Source organism: Erythrolamprus reginae, chromosome 1, assembly GCF_031021105.1.
Source record: "Erythrolamprus reginae isolate rEryReg1 chromosome 1, rEryReg1.hap1, whole genome shotgun sequence".
Classification (NCBI taxonomy): domain Eukaryota; kingdom Metazoa; phylum Chordata; class Lepidosauria; order Squamata; family Dipsadidae; genus Erythrolamprus; species Erythrolamprus reginae.
The window spans coordinates 106,003,730-106,030,177 of NC_091950.1; the positions used below are offsets into that span (position 1 = coordinate 106,003,730).

Below are 26,448 nucleotides of genomic sequence, written 5' to 3' on the forward strand. Positions count from 1 at the left end.
TAGCTTCACTTTTAAAATTCCTTTCCTAAAGAAGCCCCAAATGATTGTCCTAGTAAAAGGTAGACCATATCTTGGCAATGTATATTCCTTAAATTTCTTGTTTGACCCTTAAATAAGCTTCAAAAATTGTGCAATGGAAAGGCATCCCTTTAAAAAATGTTTTAGCAAATGTGGTCTGATAAATTTTAGATTTTCCCCATGATTTAAATTTGCAAATGCTAAAACTAGTTGTTGAACAAATATATAATAGCTATTCTAAGACTACTGCCTGTCAATATCTAACTACAGATGGTATCATGAATCATAGCTTGAATAAAGAAAATGTTAGGTATTAAACCAGAGTTGCTAGGAGAATTTTTGTGCACAAATATCACATGCAATGCTAAATTTTGGGACAGAATCAGTTTGCATTAGTGCTAAAAAAAATTCTGTGGTAGGAAGGAAATAGATTTAAAAAGATCAACAAAAAGAAGCTTCGTATGATCGAGGACATAAGATTTATATACAGCCAAAATTGACTCTTGAAAGAATCTTTAAGGTAAAGCTCACCAAGAAAAATAATGGGCACTAGGATTGCACAGTAGAAATGAAAAGTTAAATTGTTGCTGTTGGTGTGTGTGTGTGTGTGTGTGTGTGTGTTTTACAACATGGGCTAAGCTTTTATTAATTGTGATTGTGTTAATTATATTTATATATTTTTTCTCATTTCCCTGGCTGCTTATAAATGTTTGCATGTCTTATTCTGATCAAGTAGTTTAAAATTGTATAATTTTTGGAGTGATGTAATTTTAATGGCTAAACATGGACTTAGCAGATTACTTAGGAATGGATAGATATAGTTTAGCAAAGTTTAATATGGTAATTTGACAGTGAAATATTCTGGGATAATATAAGACTCAGAATTTCATTATGTTTTCAATAACTGTATTAAAATAAATACTGTACTAAGACATTAATTGTTTGGAAGTCTTCAGGACAGCTATGTGCATACTTGGTGGTATACAACATTTAAGGAAAATATTGAGTGTCAGCTGTCAAATGGTTTTCAGATATTCTTTGTTATATTTAATTGGAATGCAGATGATTTACATCAGTTAATCTTTTAGCTAAAAATAATAAGCATTGTCATATAAGTAATTCATTTAATATTTTATAACTGCTAGCTTTTTATTTTTAAGAATAATGTACAAAGCTGTGCTGTTAAAGTCTAAGTGTAATGAGTATTTATGGCAAAAAAATATATATTAGGCTGTAAAGTAGATCATTTACTATGTTGGGCAAATTTTAGTGTTTTGTTATAAGAAATTCAAAAATTCTACATTATTATTTTGAGTAAAGGAGGTCCTTTGTATTCTCTGAACTTGGTGGTTTCTTGCAGACTTTTCATTACCCAAATTAGGTAACATCATCAGTGCTGATAGTGAAAAGTCTGCAAGAAAAGGATAAAGCTCAGAAAGTACCAAGGACTCATATTCAACATTAAATCACATATACTGTATTCTCCTTTATTTTTATTTTGAGTAAACATATTTAAAGCTTTTGTACATTGAAACATACGGATAAGTGATGAATTAAAAGATTAAGACATATCCTTATCTTTTTTTAAAAATGTATTATTTGTATTAACTTTATAAACTTCTTTGTTTATAAAGAAGTTATAACAATAGATCTCTGGTTCTTCCAATCCTAATCTGTTTAAAAAGGAGTTGGCTAAAATATGCTAATGTCTGTTCCATTCATTTGTATCTGTAGAACTGATATAGAGATATTTTTTTGGCAATAGGAATTGCTGCAATTTCACTATTTATGCGCTATGAAATAAATGAAATGAAATAAAGACCTGTAGTTTATATGATTGTGATTATATGATTATAGTATTGTGATGTGGAAAGAATCTATAACATTAGCTTTTCTGAAATTAGCAGTGCAAAATGAGCAGAAGTTGCTACATGATTCACAGATAAACATGATAAAGGCCTTTTCAATAATACCACTTTAATATTTACTCATAAATGCTTTCTTGGATGATTCTTCAGTTACTAGCAACTGCTTGACTATGACTATGATCCTCCCCCCGAAAATTTAATTAAAAAAGAAGCAGATAGTGCCAAAGATTTAAAAAAAGAAGAAAGGAGCACATCGTGAAGGAAAACAGGGCAGGATAAAATCAGGGTCATAAATAGAGATTAGGTACAAATATTTCAACATAACAGGAAAAATTTAAAAATATGACTATTGACACGCAAGTGTTTGAGACATTTATGTATTTAGTTGGTCCTACTCTTGTTTCCTACTTCATACAAATTTAAGTAATTTCAGGAAGTCTAATTTTCCCTCTTTTTCCACCCCCAAATAATCCCAACTCCCTTGGGAGTTGGGCAGCATACAAATCTAAACAAATAAAAAAAAATCTTAGACTGTAGTCTAGTGTCCACCTCTTTCCATATGTATAATATGTTATTACCAGTGTCATGAAAGCCGCTTTATTGTGAGAGTCTAAACAGGTCTAAGTGACAGAAAGCCATCATTAAAACAATCTTATATTAGTGATTTTTAAAGACGTTCTATCCAGTAGAATTATAATCCTATTCCTGCTATTCCAGCCATTGATTAGGATGACTAAAATAGTTTATAATAAAAATCTGACCAGAAACCAGTTTGAAGTCTATCCAGGCTTTTGAGAAATAATTGCAGAAAACTTTAAAGTTTTCATCTAACTGATCGTTCTAGTCTCCCATCATCTGTTTAGTAATCTAAACCTCCTCCACAAATTCTGGATTTCAAAGGAAAACAGATGGAGATTGCTACCTTATTACAAGCTTAATGGACAATGATTTTCTTCTCTGAATAAATTAATGTTGGACAGTATTGTTATTGTTTTATACTTTGTGTTGGAAGTGAGATATTTCTTTGAAATGATTTCATCAGACATCATTTTGACATCATAGCCTTTTCAAATTTCAGCCTTTTCAAATTTCAGAAAAAAAAACAGATTAGGAACACAAGTTAAAATAGAGAAGAAAATGGTAAGTGAACACTTGTTTACCCTAGTTCAAATAATCACTCTTAGCAAGATTGGTTACTGGAGGGAGAAAACATCTTGAAAAGAAGGAGTAGGGGAGGCATGATAGCAGTGTTCCAATATGTTGCCACAAAAAAGAGTCAAACTATTATCCAAAGCACCTGAGGGTAGAACAAGAAGCATTGGGTGGAAACTAACCAATGAGAGTAGCAGCATCAAGGAGAAATTTCCTGATGGTTACAATTAATCAGTAGAACAACTTGTCTCCAGAAGTTGTGAATGCTCCAATAATGGGAATTTTAAAGAAGACATTGGATTACAGTTATTCTGAAGGGTGCAGGACTTCCTGCCTAAGTAGGGAGTTAGACTAGAACACTTCCAAGGTCCCTTCCAACTCTATTGTTTTATTCTAAATGTTATTTTCTAACATTTGTATTACACTCTTCATGTTATATGTCTTGATTTTAAAGTAAGTTTACTTAATTACAAGTTCGGGACTAAAAGCCAAATCATTTTAGTCTGTACAGAAGATATTAATTATTACTACAATTATAATGTTGATGGAGTGCCCAAACTAATGTTGAATAATTTCTTGAAACATTTTGCCATGATACAAACTATACAATATTTTAAAATCAGTTTTGTTAGTTGTTGCGATCAGCAGAAAACATAGTTGACAGTTTTTAAAGTACGTACACACAACCCAAAATACTAACCATTCTACTATAAAAAGATGGCCATTTTGCCTTTTAATAAGTTTCTTGTCAACATTGTATGTTTTATTTTGATTTTTAAAGATGGTATTGGCATAAATTAATCTTCGTTTCTGGCATGTTTCACAACTGGTCTCTAAACTCTTTTCATCATATCTCCCAGGATTGAGTTGGCAACCTAGTGTGAAACCCAGGTGTAAAAATAAAGGCTGATGAAGAGAGGGAGGGAGGAAGAAAATAAAAAAGAAAGAAAGAAAAAGATTATTCAAACAGCTGCTTTGTTTCCTGGTGATCACAACCTACCTGAAACACATGAACAGATAACAGCCGCTCAGAGTCCATTTGGAGTGAGTGGCATATAAATACAATAAATGAATAATGCATATTGATTCCAACACCATTTGGAGGTTGAATGTAAATTGTTGCAGTATTGAGATTTCAGGTTTGAAAATTTTGATTGAACACAGAAAGCAGGTTTTGTTGTTAAATCTATTTAGTTTAATCTGTATAAATCAAACAAACACTGTTCTTTTGATGACGTTTTAATCCTCAGAAATTCAAAGGATAGTGGATTAAACAGGAACAGATCTTTTGGTGGAAATGTAGGCAAATGGATTGCTGTAAATTCCTACATGAGACACCTCTCCAATTAAAAGTGAAAAAGGAATTATGTATATTAAACTACATATATTAAGCTACAATCACTGAAACACATACACTGACAAGTTATTAGCAGGTACTGTAGATGTACTCATTAAGTGTATTCAATTACAGCAAATGCCTAGTTTGCTAACATTCATCTACACTCTGAATAAAGCTTTCTATGATTTTAATTGTCAAGTACCAGAACGTTTCATCGTACCCAAATATATTTGAAAAGGCCCTGAAAATATTGTTTGATATTTTACAAGTCAATTACTTTTGAAGATATATTGTTATTTTAAAATATTGAAATAGATTGTTTGCCTTAAATTGTATATGGGGCAAAATCTGATACCTTTTAAAACATAAGAAACTGGGATGTTGTAAAAATAAACCTTCTTAAAAGTAAGGAAAAGCTGCATATTTGTTTGGATGGTAACATTTGATTGCAAGGATGTTTTTTTCATTCATACAAATATTAATTAACTAAAGTTGTATCTCATAAAAATGGCTCTTTTAATGCATGCAACAATCAAATAAAACCACATACAGTAGAACCTCTGATCACAAACACTTCTGACCACGATAAAATAGAGTTGTGACTAAAAAGTGCACAATTTTCCCCTGTGTCCGATTTCCCATTCAATGCCATTTTTTTTGTAAGTGCCAAATTTCCAAAATTAGATTTGGGTCATGACCAAATCAGTTTGCGACCAAAGTTATCAGACAAATTACAGTCGTGACCAGAAGTTCTACTGTAGCTAAAAATAACAAAAAGAAAGAGGATAAGAATGGCCACCTCAGAAATGGACCCATCTAAGTCTCTGATTTCTGGGAGCCCCAGGCCTGGTAATATAACCAGGTTGGGGGGGGGGAGAATGTTACACATGGTGGATGCTATAGCAACGAAAGACATTTGGATTATGGTACCCACCATATAAATTTCCTACCATATCTATTGGAGCAGGCTAATGAAACTGTGGAGATGGGGTTCCTTAGGTAGGCTGGCCATGAATGTCTTAAAGATTAAAACTAGCACCCTACATTAGACCTGGAAGCAAATTGACAACCAAAACACTTGTGAAGCATTACTTATGTTAATATTCAATGAACATAAAATACTACTGCAAGATCTGATCAAGAACCCTTCAGCCTTGAGTGGTGTGATTAAGTTCTAAACTTGAGTTTTTATGACTTCACAACTTTGGAAATGACTTCTTGTTGTTTTCTTGGGGATAGTTTGTTCAACTTTCCAGCCTAGTTTATGGAGATTTATGGATGCTTTCACATTTATGCTAAAACTAATCCTGCTTAGCTTTTCAAGATCACCCAGGGTTGGTTAGGTACTGCCAATTAACAGTCTAAAGAGAAATCTACAGGGGGTGAAGGTAAATAAAGATAGAGACCACAGGAAATGAGAATAAATGGAAAAGGCATTTGAAAAAAACCTTCACATTACTTATTTAGGAGGTTTTGAAGATAAGAATGTTTGTGGATTCAACAGAAAGACAGGATAGATTAATAAATGATACACTGTTCTGAAAATCAATTTTCATGACAGATTTATTGTATTACATCAGACTTTTGTCAACAGCGTTTCAGTTTAATAATTACACCTTGTCTCTCTTTAAATTTTAAGTGGTAAATGTTGAATGCTGATTAAAATAGATCGTCATTGTATAATATGAGGTAATGGTTTGGAGTATTCATGAAATACATTGTTCATAAAATTTCAAAATGAAAATGGGACATTGCAGCCCACATATTCCAGGGAAATATCCTAAATGCTACAGGAGTGGAACAAAATTTGCAACATCTTGAAACATTTCAGACACCTCAAGTGTTCTATTACAAGGTACAAAGGAAATTCTAAAAAAAATATTGATCTCATTCCCCCCCCTCTCAGTTACCAAAGGAGTAAAATGCTAATCTGTGCTATCAGTATCCCACAACCTATACATTATTGTTTTGAAGAAAAAGAATAATGCAATTTTTAAAATAAACTTTACAAACTTTTTAGAAAAATCTCCAGAGTAAAGCTGATAAAATACAAAGTTGATTAATGGATATTATCAAGCATAAGTTACACCAAATAATTATACTTTCCCTATTACTTTTGTTTACCCTATCAAAGTGAATCTACTCCAAAATGACTCTGTTAAATCTTTTCCAATTTCTTTTTCTTATACTGCCTGCATGTTGGTATTAGGCAATCATTAAAAGTTGTCTATTCCATTCCACATTGTGATATCCATGCATTAACTGTTAAATATAACTGCAAATTTAAAAAAAATCTCCAATCAATGAACTGACATGTCAGTGGACCATTGTAATGTTGCAGTTACTATCTAAGTACTCATACCTTGGTTAAGGTAATATACTGTATTATAATGGTATAGGCTTCACAGCCAGCATCAATTAAATTGAGTTTTGGGATAAATCTAATCAGCTGATAATCTGACATTTCATCTTATTATGTACAAATCCTTAGAGAAGCCATCAAGATTTACAAACACTCTTAGCAAGTTTAATAAGAAGCAACAAATTCTAAAAGATAATAAAACCTGCACCCCAACTTTACCCAATACCAATACATTTTATTAACTATTTTGTCTTACTTTCTGTTATAAATATGTATCAGAAGTCGGGATTTCTTTTTATACTGTATCTGTTCTTATAGTGTATATATTTGAATTTGAGGTTTTGTTATTTAAATCATTTTCATATAAACTTCAAGTGAATATTAAGTTAAAGTAGATCTAGGTACATGTCAGTTCTGATGAAATAATATATTTATAGAATTCTATTCATGTCCCTATAACTGTAAATATAGAAGTACTTACTGAGCAGATACATCACTCTTTTCCTATAGAATAAATCTTCCAAGGGTTTTGGAAGCCCATTCAAAAGATTTGGTCTTTATATTTAACTTCAAAGGAAATATTCTATACGTTTAAACAATCAAATTTGATAGGGACACAAGACCAACTGGGATAATAGATCCTATTGTGGTTAAAAAAAACCCATAAGGAATATCTGGTTTCTATTTTAGAAACAAATCTGTAGAAATCTGTAATGAATATTCTGATAAAAGAGCTCTATTTATATCATTTTCTTAGACTGCATAACACTTGCTTTTGAAACAGGAAAGAATGTTGCAAATTGTGCAAGCCACAGGTAGACATTGATTTACAACTACAGTTGAATGAACTTTGGCCCATTTTTGTCACATTGTTAAGTGAATCACTGTAGTTTTTAGGAGAACCATGTGGTCATTAAATGAATGGCTTCCCCAACTGACTGCTTATTGGAAGGTTATAAATAGTGATCACATGACGCTGAGACAGTGCAACTGTCACAAATACAGGACATTTGCTAAGTGCCTGAATTTTGATCATATGACTATAGTGTTGATGCAACTATCATGTTTAAAGGGTCATAGGTAACTTTTTTTCCAGCTCCATAGTAACTTTGGTTACTAAAGGAATGATTGCAAATCGAAGACTGCCTGTATTATACTACATTCCTATTAAATGGAGGTTCAACATTTTTGACAACTACTTTTTAGAAGGTAATAGTATTCAGTAAGTCATCCAAATTAGTTTGGGTTTTTGAAAAGCCATCAAACTTTTAACAATACTAGACAATGGATAGTCGTTTTAGCATTTTATTCTGAAAACAATGGATCAGTTCTATTGCCTTTGTTAAATGTGAAAAAAATCTGATGTGAAACAGTTTAATTGAACAAAAATATATTTTGAGCTCCTCAATATTTAAAATGGACTCCAACTCATCTGTTGGGGAGGTAATTTATTGCAGACTCTACAGACACATCTCATGGAGTTTTTGCTTAAGCATCAATAGTATGATAAACCAGATTATTGGAAGGGAAGTTATGGATTAAAATGGCATTTTTAAAAATCAAACATAGACTGTGTTAAATTTGGGCTCCAGACAAAAAAAGAAAAAAAGTATTGCTAGGAGGCAGTGTATTGGCATATTGATTAATGTTTAATTTAAGAAATTTTGTCAATTTTCATCTTTGAATTGGCTTTGAGGAAAGAGGCAATAAAATTTAATATGGTCTACATTTAACTAATGTAAAACATGAGTTGTATTAGCTGAGTTATTACTAGGAATTTTGTAATATAATTTTATTAATATTGCTTTTGATGGCTTTTAAACTTTTTTCTTTTTTTCTGATAATTAAGTTTTTAGTTTTTAAAAGAAGCTAAGTTATTAGTCTACATCAGAGTTCTCTAATGTTTCTGGCTTTGCGGACTGATGGGGGACAGAGGATAGTTCTGTGCAAGCAACCAGAAGCTCTATTTGCACAAGAAGTGTGCATGCACACCTGCTCCTCATGCATGGAACACACAGAAACGTTTGATCACTGTTCCTGCAAGTGAGGATGTGCATATATAAGTGAGGATGCGCATACACATGCATACTCTCACCAGCCATTTCCACAGCCCAGTTGCAAACTTGTCAAGGTCCACAATATGGGGACCCCCAGGTCTACATTATTTAGCAATTGATTTTTCCTACTATCTAATTTGGCTTGCATTGTTTGAATGGTATACTGTATACACATTTGTTTTCCTACTTTTATTCTAATTTATCCATACCTTTAAGAAAAGATGACTTTGTATATGTTTGACAATAAGCTGGACTTTGTGTTGGAAACTATGTATTGTTTTTTTTTTAACTTGGTGTTGGAGAAAAAATAAAAAAATGATGATGTGAAAGAAAAGATGACTTGCCAGTAGAAAAAGAAGCGTGACTTTTGATCTGAATCGGAGACTCCTACAGGAGAATTTAGGTAGTTCTTTTGTTATGACAATTTAAAGTTATGATGGCGCCAAAATCGTTTTTATGTTCAGTCCCCTAAGTAACAGCCATTGTAGCACACCTGCAGTGAAGTCAACACTTGTCTCCTTCACATCTATTGGCCTTCTGTACTCCAAGACTCCTGCTACCCTGTTCTTTGTCAGTCTCAGCTTTATATTCACCACTTCTTGCTTCTGTTGACAAGTATCACCAGCCGGCTCTTCCCAAGGTAGTGATAGAGACACGGGGCCTCCTTCCTACATTTGAGTATAGCAATTTACTCTCAAGTGTTCAGGAGGAAGACTAAGCAAGAAGATGGCAAAGTTTAACTGGAACAGTGGAACACAGGGAAATGATGGCCTCAAGAGTTGAAGGTGGTTGTGGCTTTGCGTCATGCTGCTGAGTTTTGCAGGGATTGCTGTGGTTTCCTGGCTGTGTTTGTGGCTTCATAGTGCTGGCAGGCAGACAGGCACAACTGTGGGTTTTTTTAGCTTCTTGTTAGCCTTAAAGTTGTGTTGTTCCTAGAAGGCCTGACTTGCATTGAAATCAGGGCTTCTTGGCACACCACAAGTTACTTAACGTAGTTAATAACTTAAGGGACAATTGCTTTTTCACAATGACTTGCTTTTAAAATAATTGAAACATCCATCAAACCTTGGCATTATATGTTTACTCACATTCTCCATGTATTTCACTATCATCTTCTTGAATTTCTGATAACATTAAGTCAAAGTATAAGCAATTTCAGATTCTGAACATCTTTAAGGGAGATAAGAGTGTTTTTCACAGAAATGTAGTCAAGCAGAATAATATTCACCAAAATCCAGTAATGTTTATAGATAACTTAATGGTTAAAAGAGTGAGATAAGATCATTTCTAAAATGGAAATTATCAGATAATTCTTTGAGTGGAAATTTCTGTTGAAAACTGAAAATGAAGTCTAGTTCCCAGACTAATACTGTTAATGCAGTTAAGGCACATTAAATTTGCTGGATTATCACATGATATAATCCAAAGAATTAAAAAAAATCATCACCACTATCATCACCACTATAATCAAACAGGCACAAAAGAAATAGTAACTACTAAATCCCTTTAATAAATTTATCTATTAATTTATTAAATTTATGGACTTTCCCAGTATAAATGTATAGATTTTGAGCTAAGAGGATTATTTCAAATCATCATTCTTGGTGGTAAACTTCACAGATTATGTTCAATCAAAGATCAGTTAGGTATGTTTTCATTTAGATCTTTACAGTGAACACAGAGTTATATTAATGGCTAAAATGGCCCCTTCAAACTTTTAATTCTAATATTGTCTGATCATATTTTCAGTTAAAAATATAGCATTCAAAATATAAATTCCTTTTTTCTAATAGTTTTATATATAAAAATCAAATTTTGCAGTAAGGCTCTTGGACTCCAAAATTAAGAATTGAAAACTGAAAAAATGTTTATCAACTTTTGTGGACTTATAATAACATGTCCTTCTATTATATTTGCATTTTATTTTGGTATTTGTTTGCCTATTCATGGAAAAATGTTGCCACCTGTCATTGTCATGAAGTGCTGGGGCAAAATGTGCTTTTGCCAATTCTGTGGCCAAGTCCTATGTTTAAAATAAATGTTTACAGAAATTAAAGCCTCTTTTTAATAGGCAGTATGTATATGACTGGGGAGGTTTAGTGGCTTAATGGATACTGGAATAGGTCTACCACTGCATGATGGAGTAAATTCCTGTTACTTGCTTTAGTCTGTGCCAATCCAGCACTTTAAAAGCATGTAAATGGAAGTAGATAAACAGGTGGGAAGGTAACAGCATTCAATGTTTGGCCATATCTTTTGTGCTGCGACTGTGAATTTTTCAGACAGGACTGGCTCAGTAGTTTAGTAGTAGTAGTTTGCCAGAGCTGCCCCTAACATTGGTAGATTAATTGGCAGTAGTAGATTAAAAGCCTAGGGGCACTTTTACCTTTTTGTGTACATGACTCATTAGAAGTTAGAAAACGTGTAGAAAGTTGTACTGTGGAAGTCTCTCATCATCTATATATTGATTCCTAGAATTTGAAACTTATGCTATACGTTATATTTATTATGTGAAATATTAGATATAACCTGTTTTATAATTTTTCAGGTGGCAATAATTGCTGGAAATTTTGAGCTTGCTGAATATATCAAGAACCATAAGGAAACTGATATTGGTATGTACATTGGGATTTCTGTTCAGTATTGAATGGAAGTTATTGCACTAATCAAATCATATAAAATGAGAATAAAATGAAATAATTTTTGTATTATGTTAAATAATTATTGATATATAAAATCCAAACTAATTAAAAGTACACTTTGAAAAACTCCAAAACAATGTCTGCAAGGAAACAACCAAGTTCAGAGACCATTAAAAACTTCAGAGTTCAATCCTGAGCTACATATATTCTCTTCTATTGATAGTTATCTGTCAAAATGTTACTTTTCTCAGAGGGAAAAAAAGGGGGGGGGAAACCAATTTCCCCCCTAATTCTCTTATGCAAGTCTGGGAAAATACAATACATTATATTTTAAGAATTTTTAGATCTAGAAGTTATGTCAAATGTGGGGAGAAAGAGGAAAGATCTTTCCTATAGTGGGAATATTTTTGGGTTTTGGATCTTTTTACTTAGATAATATTGACTAATAGTAAAAATTACACAGATTTAGAAAGCTATTTATACCAGGAAGAAAATTGATAAACACTTTGAGGCAGGGATGAAATCCAATAGGTTCTGGAGAACTGGTAGTGAAAATTTTGAGTAGTTTGGAGAACTGGCAAATACCACCTCTGGCTAGCCCCAGAGTGGGATGGGAATTAAGAGTTTGCAATAACCTTCCTCTGGAGTGGAGTGGGCCGAGAGATTTTTCAGTATCCTTCCACTGGAGTGGGGTGGGAATGGAGCTTTTGCAGTATCCTTCCCCTGCTATGCCAACCAAGCCACATCCACCAAGCCATGATCACAGAACCGATAGTAAAAAAAAAATTGGATTTCACCACCGCTTTGAGGGCTTGAAATATGATGTAGCTCCAACTTTGAGATATGGTCAGAGGGTTCTTCCTTCTGTCACAGGAACTTTGTCCTTTACTTTTCAGAAATAATCTGAAACTTTGGGGAGAATTTTTGGTCATTTAAATATTGATATAAGATGAATACCATGGTTTTTTGAAATGAGGATAAGAGGCAATGAAGGAAAGAAAACTGAAGCTACATCCTTATAAGATGGACATCTTATATATTAGGAAATTTGTTGTAACAAATAGAGGTAGAGCATAAATGGCATCCCTAGGAAAGTGCAAGCGAGGAGGCACTAATAAAATGTGCATTGTGGCCCATGTATTTATTTCAAACATTGGGATGAAGATACAAAGACTAGGTTTGCACTATGATGTCATTCCCTCATTCTCGCATCATGATTTGTACCAGATATTTAAGGGTCGAACACAGGTTGTGCTTTTCCATTCCGTAAAAGAAAATCAATCTGCAGTCTGGAGGTTTTCCTAGATTTGGCATGCTCAGCAGAAGCATAGGTGGCTCTGAAACCCAGAAGTGTGTCTATATATGTGTGTGATTTACCAGCTCCAATTTATTCACAGCAGTAGACTTAACCAGAAAAAAATACATTTTGTCTCAGTCATACATCATATTATACCCGGTTGCTATCTCTCAGCCTTGTTAGGACTCTGTCCAAACAGTTGGGTTGGCAATATATAAAAAAGACAACAACTATGTATGTTTGTAGGTATTAAACTTTAAATATATTACTGAGTTCCAATTGGCTTTGGTGTTGCAAGTTACCATAAGAGGGCAATAGAGATCATGATTCTATCTCTCTGCTGATTCATTCATTTGTGACACTTTGCCTGATATGGTGAGCTCTGTGTTATTCTATGATAGTTTGATATATTTGTAAGCTGCAATGTATGTCTGACACATAAAACAAAGACAGGCTGGTAAGAAGGTTATTTTATTGAGAGATATTGACTGATTTGAATGTGTATGACCTGGATTGTTTAATTTGACTGTGCTATTTCTAAAAGTAAACACTAATTGCACTTTAACATATCTGTGTGAATGACTGAATAATTATTCATATCTCCTGGATATCTACTACAATCCCATGTTTTTCTCTGCGCATATCTTTGATAACTCAAGGGTGGTTCTGCGCACTCCTTAACAAGCACTAGGGATAAAAAGGCAAATGATTTCTGAGAATCTTGCCAAGAAAACTGTAGAATTGAATAGAATTCTTTATTGGTCAAGTATGATTGGACCCACAAGGAATTTGTCTTTGGTGCATATGGTATCATTGTACAGAAATAAAAAATAAAATATATTTGTCAAGAATCATAAGGTAGTCATAGGATACTAATAAGCAATCAAATCATACTAGAAAACAATAAAAACAATATAAGTTATAAGGCTACAAGCAGGATGGATATAGCCATAAGTGGGAAGAGATAGGTACCAGTAAGGATGAGAAGAAGAATAGTAATATAGTCTTAGTAGTTAATTTGGCAGTGTTGTGGGAATTAGTTGCTTAGAGTGATGCCAGTTGCCAGAAGTCAAAACACACACACACACACACACACACACACACACACACACAAACACACACACTTTTGAAGGGTAGCTTTAAAGATGTCAGCAAAAAAGAAATGCATTTTACTATTATATTGACACATTTTTAGTCTTCTTTTCCTTTATAGACGGGGAACCTAGAAAATGTATGAACCTAAGACATGTTCCTAATCTGAAGTAAAAATAATATCTATATAAGATCTTGGTTTGCGTCATTTCATTAATACATCACTTGCTGTGTATTAGTAGCTGTGTTTTTAGATCAAATAAATGATCAGTATATGTTTTATATCTTTAAAAAAATCAAATTCTGACTTGGAAAGATACAGATATTTAATTTTATTTTAAAGCTTTTTTGATAGGACAAATAAGATCCTGCTCTATCTATCTATCTATCTATCTATCTATCTATCTATCTATCTATCTATCTATCTATCTATCTATCTATCTACAACTATTCACTATATATTCACATATACACATCAGTGTGTATGCGTGTGTGTATGGTGAATAAAATATTTCTGGCTGAGTCATGGGTATTTCTTTGATAGGTGTAGCTGTATTTTAAGTATTACACTAAATGTGATTTAGTTTAAATTATTCAAATTTCACAATTTTAATAAGCCTTTTATATAAATATTACAGATTTATCATAGTATTTTTTACTAAGCACTTTAAATTATTTTGAGGCCTGCATCATTTCATTTACCGCATGCTTTATAACCAGTCTTTTAAGACGGAAAGTCTTTAGGGTCCAAAACATAAATATCCTTACATTCTCACGTTATCTTTGCTTTTCAAACTAACTGCAGTTAGTTGTCACATTTTACGTTTTTGTTTATCCGAAGAGAAAGTAATAGATTAAAGGCTACCATGAATAAAAAAGTTAATCCCTGATTGTTTTCATCCAGTCTACAGCTGTCTGTGACTAAATGAGCACTGAAGCTTTAGAAAGCATTTGCCATACAGCATTTACTAGGGCCTCTATAGGATGGAGATGCAAAAAACTAGCAATAATATCTATAGGAATCTGGACTATCTCTTTAAATACAGGTCTGCACATTTGAAAGATGTTGCAAACAGAGGAGCCTTTGACTTGGATAATCTATTTTTAAATCTTGTTTTTATTTTGTATTGCCTTGGCTGTTTGTGATGAGATGAATTATCCGATGGATTAAATGACATGGGTTGTTCCTCTTCACGTGAACAAGGTTTGTTTTATCATATTCCTTTTCCTTCGCCTGCTCTGAAGATAGAAACAGGAGGGATTTTATTTTAAATACGAAACACATTGAGGTGGTGGTGTGTGAGTTTTGGTAGTTGATTAGCAGACTAACTAATACTTAGATACTGTTGCTAGGCTTCAAGTCAGAGTTCTTGTATTGCTCTATAATTATGCAGGAATGTGTATATGTGATGATTTGTGGGTGTTTCAAGCATTTTTTAAAATTTTAATTTTATATATGTGGATACCAAATGGCTGCTGATACATTCAATCCATTCTTTATTATATGTGCTATATTTGGCATTTGCTTTAGAATTAATATATTGGTATTCCGGATATCAATGCACTAAACATACTGCTTATAATGGAAAATGGTTTGTGTTTATATTTTGAAGAAACAGCTGTCGTTTCTGCTTATTTGCATCTTGAGCATTTATTTTGAAGCCAGAGTGATTGAGGTCAATATTACTGCTTCTTAACTAAGAATTTGAATTAGGTACCATCTGGTTTAATTCTATTCATTTATTTATAGCTTTTCAAATGAATTGTTTAATAAAGGGATTTATAAAAATATAGTTCTTTCAGACTAACATAGGTATCAGGATATTTAAAAATCCTTATTTTCACCAATTGGAATTAGAAATAGTAAAGGAACTTTAAATAAAGCAGTGAGCAGCATGTGTGAGCTGCACTATTTTTATCTTGCCTTCCTTAGTAGAACTAAAAAGGGTAGGAAGTATTATTGTGGCCATGTTCATTCACCATTTTAGTTATGAGTAATCTTAATCTTCATTCAAATGCTATAATGTTCTCATGGCAATTTTATTTCAAAAGCCAAAATAAAAACAGTACTTACAGTTTAACATGCTTATTTTTTTAAATAAAAGATGTCGTAAATTTAAAGCCATTGTCTTATCTGTAACCATAAAATCTAAAACTTTGGTTCTGAAGCCAGAAAATAATATAACACCTCACTATCTATATCTACTTGGTATATTTAATTGATAAAAATAAAAATGATTGCAATTATGCATTATCAAGATGATATCAAAAATGGAACAACTGACTGACATATAAAATTTTAAGTGTCCATATTGCTAGAAAATAGATAAGCTACTTGCTCCTATTTTGCTTAATAGAATTCAGAAGTTTTCATTCTTGTAGAACATAAATAATTTTCTTGTATTAAAGGTGGCACGATGGTTCAGTGGTTAAAGATGATGAGCTTGTCAGCTGAAAAGCTGACTGTCTGGATTCAAAATTTGAGTGCTGCGTTACTGGGTGAACTCCTGTCCTTTCCCCAAACTCTTCCCCTCCTAGCAATTCAAAAGCAATAGCACTTAGAATGAAAATTATACACCGCTTCATAGTGTTTCACAGCCCTCTCTAAGCAATTTACAGAGTTAGCATATTGCCCCTCATTTTACCAACCTCAGAAGGATGGAAGACTGAGTCAATCTTGAGCCAGTGAGAATCGAACTGCTGTCAGTCAGCAGAATTTGCATGCCTTATAACCACAGCTTATAAGGCATGCAAATGTGAGTACATATATGCACATACATTTGATGGTAAAGTAATAGTGTTCCATGCACCTTGGTGTATACTCATGTTGGCCATAGGACCATGGAAAATGTCTTTGGATAATGCTGGTTCCCTTGGCCATGGAATGGAGATGAGCACCGTCCCATAGAGTTGGACGCGAGTGGATATGAAGCGGTTTCATATAAATGTTGAACAGGAAAAGAGACAGTGCCAAGTCCATAAAGCAGTGGGTGTGAGTTGGATCTCCCCCTTTGTTGATTGAGAGCAGCCACAGAGAAAGGAAGTGAATCAGGATAGCACAAGGTCTCCCACTCTCAGCCCCCCAAAGCCGCCCCAGGAGAATACCATGGTTGCTGAGAGGTCAGATAAAGAACCTAAGAAGAGCCATGCTGAATCAGGCCAAAGCTCATCGAGTCCAGCATTCTGTGTCACACAGTGGCCCACCAATTGTCCTTGGGGATCTTAAGCAGAAAGAGAAGGCAAAACCCTCCCTTTCCCCTGACCCCCAACAAGTGGCACTCAAGGGAATCCTGCCTGCCTCAACCAACATAGAGGCGGCACATGGACATCCGTTTCAATAACCACTGATACACTTGGCATCCATGAATCTGTCTAATCCTGCCTTGAAGTTATCAAGGCAGACAACTGTCATGACCTCTTCTGGAAGTGAACTCCATAAACCAACGACCTTCTGGGTGAAGAAATATTTCCCTTGATTTGTCCTCACTTTCTTACCTATGAGCTTTAGGGAGTGCCCCCTTGTCCTAGTATTGTGTTATAGAGAAAATAATTTTTCTCTATCCACCTTTTCTATCCCATGCATGATTTTATACAAAGCAAAGATGGATACACTAACCCCATCTCACTCCTATCAGAGATCATCCAAATATGTGACCACTTGTATTACTTATAAATTTGAATTGGACAGTCATTCTTCCCCACTTCCAAACAATTCAAAATACAGTGATACCTCGTCTTATGAACTTAATTGGTTCCGGGACGAGGTTTGTAAGATGAAAAGTTTATAAGACGAAACAATGTTTCCCATAGGAATCAATGGAAAAGCGATTAATACATGCAAGCCCAAAACTCACCCCTTTTGCCAGCCAAAGCACCCGCTTTTGCACTGCTGGGATTCCCCTGAGGCTCCCCTCCATGGGAAACCCCACCTCCGGACTTCCATGTTTTTGTGATGCTGCAGGGGAATCCTGCAGGGTTTCCAGCGAGGGGAGCCTCAGCGAAATTGCAGCATCACAAAAACACAGAAGTCCTTGAAACCCCACCTCCGGACTTCCGTGTTTTTGTGATGCTGCGATTTTGCTGAGGCTCCCCTCACTGGGAAACCCCACCTCTGGAGTTCTGTTGCCAGCGAAGCACCCATTTTTGCGCTGATGGAATTGCCCTGCAGCATCACAAAAACACGGAAGTCCGGAGGTGGTGTTTCCCATGGAGGGGAGCCTCAGGGGAATCCCAGCAGTGCAAAAATGGGCGCTTCGCTGGCAACAGAAGTCAGGAGGCGGGGCATCCCAGTGGTGATGGCTTGGGTTTGTAAGGTGAAAATAGTTTGGAAGAAGAGGCAAAAAAATCTTAAATTCCGGGTTTGTATCTCGAAAAGTTTGTATGACAAGGGGTTTGTAAGACAAGGTATCACTGTACTCTATATCCTTGAAAATCTTTAATTAAATTGGTTTGTCATACAATAGTTCAATTGTTAGTATTTTTGGTTGCATAATTTAAAAAGACGTGTCAAATGGCATAGTGGAATTTGAAATAACAATATGGTTTTATGGGCTATGCTTAGGTCGTGTGTAAGGCAACGTAGTTCTAAGCTTTCTTAAACTTAGGATTCTAAGCCTAGTTGCGTAGCGTATTCTGTTGCAAGTTGAGGAATGGAGGGTTCCTCTAGTAAAGTATTTCTGGACATTTTCTAGAGTGTTTATGTCCGAAATGTGGTGTGGGTTCCAGATAGATGAGCTGTATTCAAGGATTGAGTACAGCTCATATAAATACAACATAAATTGTGTTCATGTGACTGCAGTATACTGCAAAACGCTGTAAGTGTGGACTAGTTGCCAAGAGCGGGGTGTGTGTGTGTGGAGTAGTGGCCATCAGTACTTTCAATCTGGATCATAAGTAGCTTTTTCAGGTTCTGTCATAACTTCAGTTGCTAATCAAATGTAAGTCAAGGAATACCTTTATTGTACTTACGGTACATTAAACTTGAATAAAGATTATTTTTAAACCTACAGGTTTAAATTAAATTAAAGATATCTAGCTAACCTGCTGAACACTCCCCCTGTTTCAACTTTTGCGGTTTCAGCCTTATTGTATGCATCTACTTTTGCAACCTGTTTTGGACTGTTTCCATGGATTGTTGTCCTGATTCTTCCCCCAGTCTGACTTGATTACAATTCATACTCCTAATTGCTTAGCTTCATTGAACTATAGGAATCACTTAGCTTTACCTGTTGTGAAAAAGGCCAGCTGACATTTTACTCCTACTCTTTAGAATCAACACCCTTTGAATTATGTTTGGAGTTTGTTCCCTGAAGCTTAAAAAAACCTTTCTATTTTTCAGGACCTTTATGAAGCTCAAAGAACTTTTATTTCCAATGGCAGTGTGTAATGCCATCTGAAATAACAGTTTATTTATTTATTATTTTATTTATTAATTGGATATATATGCCGCTCCTCTCCGTGACTTGTGTTGTGTTTGTGTTTTGGCTTAGATAATATTTTTATATTGATTTTTTATAGTGCTCTAGATTGAGACTGATTTATTATTTTTTTTATTGTTTTGCTTGTATTCTGCTTAAGGACAGGTCGCTACCAAATAAAAATGATTTTCTTCCTCCTCCTCCAAAACATAAGTTTCAGACAATTTTCCTTGATGTTTCTTTTTTTCCCTCTGAAAATTGCTAGCCTGGAGCCATCTGAATTTTTTGTATTGTTTTCTAAAATTGCTGCTGGTCTTCTAGCCTAAAAATCACAGTGATTTCAGGAGCACTTTTGCTGGCATATGCTCTATTTCTCCATCTCTACGTTTTTTCTTCCACTAAATCTCATCTAATAAGGTCTTCTGTTTCCATTTTGATATTACTTCTTTACTGAAGGCAAATCATGTCAGACTAATCTCATTGATTTCTTTGACTATGTCACAAAGGTGTTGGATGGAGGTGGTGCCGTGGATATTGCCTACCTGGACTTCAGCAAAGCCTTTGATACGGTTCCACATAAAGAGCTGATAGATAAATTAGTGAAGATTGGACTTAATCCCTGGATAGTTCAATGGATTTGCAGCTGGCTGAAGCGTAGACATCAGAGAGTTATTGTTAATGGCGAGTATTCTGAGCAGAGTCAGGTTACAAGCGGTGTGCCACAAGGATCTGTTCTGGGTCCTATTCTTTTTAATATATTTGTGAGTGACATAGGGGAAGGTTTGGTAGGGAAGGTTTGCCTATTTGCCGATGACTCTAAAGTGTGCAATAGGGTTGATATTCCTGGAGGCGTCTGTAATATGGTAAATGATTTAGCTTTACTAGATAAATGGTCTAAGCAATGGAAACTGCAGTTTAATGTTTCCAAATGTAAAATAATGCACTTGGGGAAAAGGAATCCTCAATCTGAGTATTGTATTGGCAGTTCAGTGTTGGCAAATACTTCAAAAGAAAAGGATTTAGGGGTAGTGATTTCTGACAGTCTCAAAATGGGTGAACAGTGCAGTCAGGCGGTAGGGAAAGCAAGTAGGATGCTTGGCTGCATAGCTAGAGGTATAACAAGCAGGAAGAGGGAGATTATGATCCCACTATATAGAATGCTGGTGAGACCACATTTGGAATACTGTGTTCAGTTCTGGAGACCTCACCTACAAAAAGATATTGACAAAATTGAACGGGTCCAAAGACGGGCTACAAGAATGGTGGAAGGTCTTAAGCATAAAACATATCAGGAAAGACTTAATCAACTCAATCTGTATAGTCTGGAGGACAGAAGGAAAAGGGGGGACATGATCGAAACATTTAAATATATTAAAGGGTTAAATAAGGTCCAGGAGGGAAGTGTTTTTAATAGGAAAGTGAACACAAGAACAAGGGGACACAATCTGAAGTTAGTTGGGGGAAAGATCAAAAGCAACATGAGAAAATATTATTTTACTGAACGAGTAGTAGATCCTTGGAACAAACTTCCAGCAGATGTGGTAGATAAATCCACAGTAACTGAATTTAAACATGCCTGGGATAAACATATATCCATCCTAAGATAAAATACAGAAAATAAGGGCAGACTAGATAGACCATGAGGTCTTTTTCTGCCGTCAGACTTCTATGTTTCTACTTTAATTATGATAATTACATTTTACATAGATAATAAGGAATATTTATGTAATTCTTTATTTTGCTTTACAGTATACAGTAATCCATCACTACTTCACGGTTCATCTTTTGCGGATTCGCTATTTCATGGGTTTTCAAAGGGGGCTTAAATCCATTAAATCCATTGAAAATTTTAAATCCATTAAAAATTCATAACATTCTTCTACAGTACTACTGTACTCTATTAAAGAAACTGGTAGGGTATCACATGTAGTTCCAGTTGAGAAACATTATAGAATGACTATTTAATGCAAAGGGTGGGTTTTAAAAGTCCAGATAGTCATTAAATACATAAAAAACATCTTTCCTCTACTTCATGGAAATTCGTTTTTCACAGGTGTCTTGGAACGCATTCCCCACGAAAAATGAGGGATCACTGTATATATAGCTTTCTAGCTTGGCTGCTCTGGATCTGCCACTTCACTTCTCATTCTTTTTCCTCTGAACTATAACATCCTTTGTCTTGTTGTCCTTTCACTTTTAATTCTTTCTTTTGCTCTTATTTATTTATTTTGTGCAATTTCTGTAATTGGCTTATTAATTGCCTTTTATTTTATTAGTGTTATTTACCCTAAAAACATTTCCTAGAAGAGCTTCCTGCTGTTCCTTCTGTGCTCTTTGCGGAGGCACAGAAGTATATTTTTGAAATGATGCTTTTAGTTTCCTTTTGGACAAATGTGCATGTACCATGCTGACCTCCGTTTGCCCTCTGCAACAACAGTGTTGGAGAAAGCAAATGCATGTATGAATGTTCATGCAAGAGCAAGAATTAATGGTGTAACTTTGTAGATTTAACAGTAAGAAGATCAATTTAGGAAATTGCAAGGGATGGGCCAAGCCTAGCATCCAATTAGCTACATTCTGTTTGGAGCTCCAGATGGAATTAAAAAGCTCAAAGCACGTATGGCTTGGGAACAAAGACAAAAGGAAGATCCTGAGATTAGCAATTTCATATAGAGAGAACAGGCTGAATGAAAAAGAAGGAACACACACTAAATCTTTTTAAAATCTATATTCTACTTTTCTTAGAGTAAGTGTAAAGTGCTGAAGAATAAGGATAATCTACATCTTCACTAGCTACACTATTTGTTTTATACAGAGGCTTTTCTATGAACCATGGAAAACTGCGGAAAATATGGAAATTGCAGAGGCGGGGGAGCAAAGAGTGGTCGATCAAGATTAGATCAGGGAAGTATGTGATGTTAGGAATCAAATTATTAATATGTAGTCAGTTTTTTGTACAATAGAAATGTTTGAAGGAACTATCTGCAACCTTTAGGGGAACATCTGCATAACTGAATACCTAGGTCAGGGTCATGGAGTGGGTAGAGGCAGAACTAGGCTGGACCAAAAAGGAATTATGACCCCATATACAATATGCATACATTCAATCTATATGAATGTAACGTCAGAATAGCTTTTTGTGTATTGGTAGGGACCTGAGGAAAAACTCTAGGTATGGAGGGAGAAGAAAACATTTGTGCGTGTATAAGTATCTGGGAATAAAAGTTAAATTACACATATGTAAAAGTTTTATAGATGTTTAATTTCTTAAACATGTGCATTTTTTTCCACATAATATTATTCCGAGGCTATGTTCTTCCCTTCTCAAAGTAATATTTTCTGTGGATTTTGGATCTAGTATCAAGAATTTGTTCAATTTTGTAATCTGTAGATAGGGTCTCTTGCTCAAAATGTACACTTAAATTATTTTTGTCCTTTTTCAGTATTTGCTCGATCTATATAGTACTGCCAAATGGCTCTGTCTTCCAGCTCCTCTGATTCTATTTTAAAATGTGCTGGGATTTGTATAAATAGCTTGGGCTGTTTTACCATACCAAGATGCTGAAACAGGTTTGTTTTGCTGTTTTGAAGACTATAAAGCTTGCAGAAAAGCAACTGTTAATAGCATATTTCATGGTCAGTAATTAATGCTTTGTCTTGATATTTGCATTATAACTGTATTGATATTTACAATCAAGAAATATACTTTTTAGAAAAAGAACTAAGAGATAATAAATTGATGGCATTTTCTACATTTGTCACAGAGACACATGTATACAGATAACCTTTGACTTTCAACCATTTATTTAGTGAATTTAGTTTAGTTTGAAGGCATTGAAGCAATTTATGAGCCGTTTTCACACATGACTGTTGTAGTATCTCCATGGTCATGTGTTCAGAATTCAGATACTTGGCAATTGGTATTCACTTATGAAAGCTACACTGTCCCAGTGTTATCACCATTATGTAATCACCATTTGTTACCTGCTCCATGTCAGGGTTCCAAATAGCAGAAAAACTAAATCAGAGTCCGAGGCAAAGCCATGTTGGCACATCTGGGAGAAGGCCGAATCTGAAGTCCCAAAGGTTTCTCCACCCAATTGAAAGTTCAAGCCCTTGTCCCTACACTCCAAAGTCAATCTTCATCTGACAACTTGGCAGAAACCTCTAGTGTTATAGCACCCACAACTCTAGGAAGCAAGCTGTTCATTGATTAATTGTTCTCACTGTCAGTAAATTTCTCCTTAGATCACTCTTTGATGAAATTCCTACCACTGCTTCGTATCCCATCCTGAAGTGATTTGGATAATAAATCAACCCTCTTTTCTTTGTGACAGCTCTCAAGTGTTGGAAGACAGTTATTGTGTCACTTCTAATCTTTCTCTTCATCAAGCTAGACATACCTAGTTCCCTTAACCATTCATTGTACAATGGAGCCTCCAAACCCTTATCTTTGTTTCTGAATTCTTTCTAGGGCTTCAGCATCTTTTCTGTATCTTTAGTGGCCAGAATTGGATGCAGCATTCCAAGCATGGGCTCACTAGCACAGTGTAGAACATTTACATATTTTTATTTATTTGTTTTTGTCATACGTATTTGTAGAATACAAAGAAATAATAATATTTATATACATGATACTAGTAAAAGAGAAACATTAGGACAGGGGAAGGAAGACACTCTGGTGCACTTATGCACACATTTTACTGACCTCTTAGGAATCGGGAGAGGTCAAGAGTGTAAGGGTAAAGGTTTTGGGGTTAGGTGATGATATTACAGAATCAGGTAGTGAGTTCCATGCATTAACTACTCTGTTACTAAAATCTTATTTCCTGCAGTCGAGTTTAGAGCAGTTTACTTTAAGTTTGCATCTGTTGTGTGCTCGAGTGTTGTGGTTGAAGCTTAAGTAGTCGTTGACAGGAAGGACTTTGTAGCAGATGATTTTATGGGCTATGCTTAGGTGGTGTTTAAGGTGACGTAGTTCTAAGCTTTCTAAACCTATGATTATAAGTCTAGTTGCATAGGGTATTCTGTTGCGAGTAGAGAAGTGGAAAGCTCTTCTAGTAAAGTATCTGGATATTTTCTAGAGTGTTTATGTCCAAAACACAGTGTGGGCTCCAGACAGATGAGCTGTATTCAAGGATTGGTCTGGTGAAAGTTTTGTATGCTCTGGTAAGTAGTGTGAGATTACCAGTGCAGAAGCTACATAGGATTAGATTAAGAACTCTTGAAGCCTTTTTGGCGATGTTGTTACAGTGGGCTTTGGCACTTAGTTCATTTGATATGAGTATTCCAAGGCCTTTTATGGAGTGAGGGTTGTCTGTAAGGTCTTGTTTATTCAGCTTGTTTGGTGTTTGGATTCTTTTTGCCAATGTGTAGGACAGAACATTTTTTGGTTGAGATTTGGAGTTTGTTTGTTTGTTTGTTGATTGATTGATTGATTGATTGATTGATTGACTGATTGGATTTGAATGCCACCCATCTCCAGTTTGACATTGACGATGAAGAGAACACAGTTTGTTTATTTATTTATTTATTTATTTATTTATTTTTTGTCCAATATACAATACATATGGAATGAAATAGACATTAAGTAGTATATATAGGGATAGTAAGTAAAAAAGAAGAGGAGTGGATGAGAGGGAGAGAATATATAGGATATATGAGAAAAGGAAAGGTAATTGGACAGGGGACGTTAGGCACATCAGTGCACTTATGTACGCCCCTTACTGGCCTCTTAGGAACCTGGAGAGGTCAATCGTGGAGAGTCTAAGGGAGAAATGTTGGGGGTTGGGAGTAGACACTATAGAGTCCGGTAATGAGTTCCACGTGTCGACGACTCGATTGTTAAAGTCATATTTTTTACAATCAAGTTTGGAGCGGTTAATATTAAGTTTGAATCTGTTGCGTGCTCTTGTGTTGTTGCGGTTGAAGGTGAAGTAGTCGTTGACCAGAAGGACATTGCAGCATATGATCTTGTGGGCAATACTGAAATTGTGTTTTAGCCGCCGCAATTCTAAGCTTTCAAGACCTAGGATAGTTAGTCTGTTTTCGTAAGGTATTCTGTTTCGAGTGGAGGAGTGAAGGGCTCTTCTGGTGAAATATCTTTGGACGTTTTCGATAGTGTTGATGTCTGAAATGTGGTGTGGGTTCCAGACAGATGAGCTGTATTCGAGGATGGGTCTGGCATAAGTTTTGTAGGCTCTAGTCAGTAGTGTGAGATTGCCAGAGCAGAAGCTACGTAGGATCAGGTTAACAACTCTGGAAGCCTTTTTGGTGATATAGTCTTGTGGGCTTTAGCACTTAGGTCATTTGATATTAGTATTCCAAGGTCTTGTAATGTGATCACAAAGGTCATTTATATAGAGTATGCTGCTCTTAATCGGAACAGGATTAGATATGGTGCTCCCTATTTTGACAACTTGTTGTCTGTTTGATAGGAACACAGTTATCCAACTATGGATGGATCCTAAGATGCCCTAGGATTTGAGTTTTAGAAGTAATTTGTCATGAACAACTGAGCCGAAGATTTTACAGAAGTCAATGTAAAGTACATCTATTGATTTGCTCTGATCAAGATGTGTAGTCCATATGTTTTTGCAGTGAACGAATTGCAAGTTGCAAGATTATTTTTTTCTGAAACCAAATTGTTAGAGAGTAGGTTGTTAGTTTCTAGGTGGAGAGTAATTGATTGGTTTATCATTGATTCTATGATTTTGCATTTGACGCAGCATAATGAGATTGGTCTGTAGTTTTCAGCTAGACTGGGATCTCCTTTTTTGAAGATCAGGATGACCATTGCTTGCGACCATAGCTTTGGTAGTGAGCTGGTTCTGAATGATTTTTCAAAGGTTATGCTTGATGGTGCAGCTATGGCTGTAGAAAGCTTTTTTAGGAAGTATGCACACAGACCATCAGACCCAACTGATAGTGAGGTTTAAGGTCATGTAGTGCTTTTCCAACGTTATCTTCTGTGAAGTCTATTTGGGTTAAGTCATTGTAATCTTGATGCTATCCCTCCTAGAACTGCATTGACCATTTTGGTAGCTGCAGCACACTGCTGTCTCAAGTTTAAGTGGTGGTCCAATAGGACACTAAATCCCTTTCCCAGTTACCACTACTGAGCCAGGTACCACCTATCCTATACCTATTTATTTGGGGTTTTTTTACTGACATAGTTGTGAAACTCTTAGCATCTGTGGCAGAA

General features: G+C 35.0%; 1 protein-coding gene across 5 annotated transcripts in view; it reads left to right on the plus strand.

Moving 5' to 3' along the window:
- Positions 1-26,448, plus strand: part of SHANK2 (SH3 and multiple ankyrin repeat domains 2) — a 460,235-nt gene that overhangs the window by 83,942 nt on the left and 349,845 nt on the right. For 4 of the 5 annotated variants that reach the window (XM_070761430.1, XM_070761447.1, XM_070761457.1 and 1 more), the window contains exon 10: positions 11,345-11,411. In XM_070761430.1, the coding sequence (XP_070617531.1) occupies positions 11,345-11,411 (67 nt within the window). Of the gene's footprint in view, positions 1-11,344; positions 11,412-22,065; positions 22,815-26,448 lie in introns of those variants that run through there. The other variant, XM_070761465.1, reaches the window with a different exon arrangement.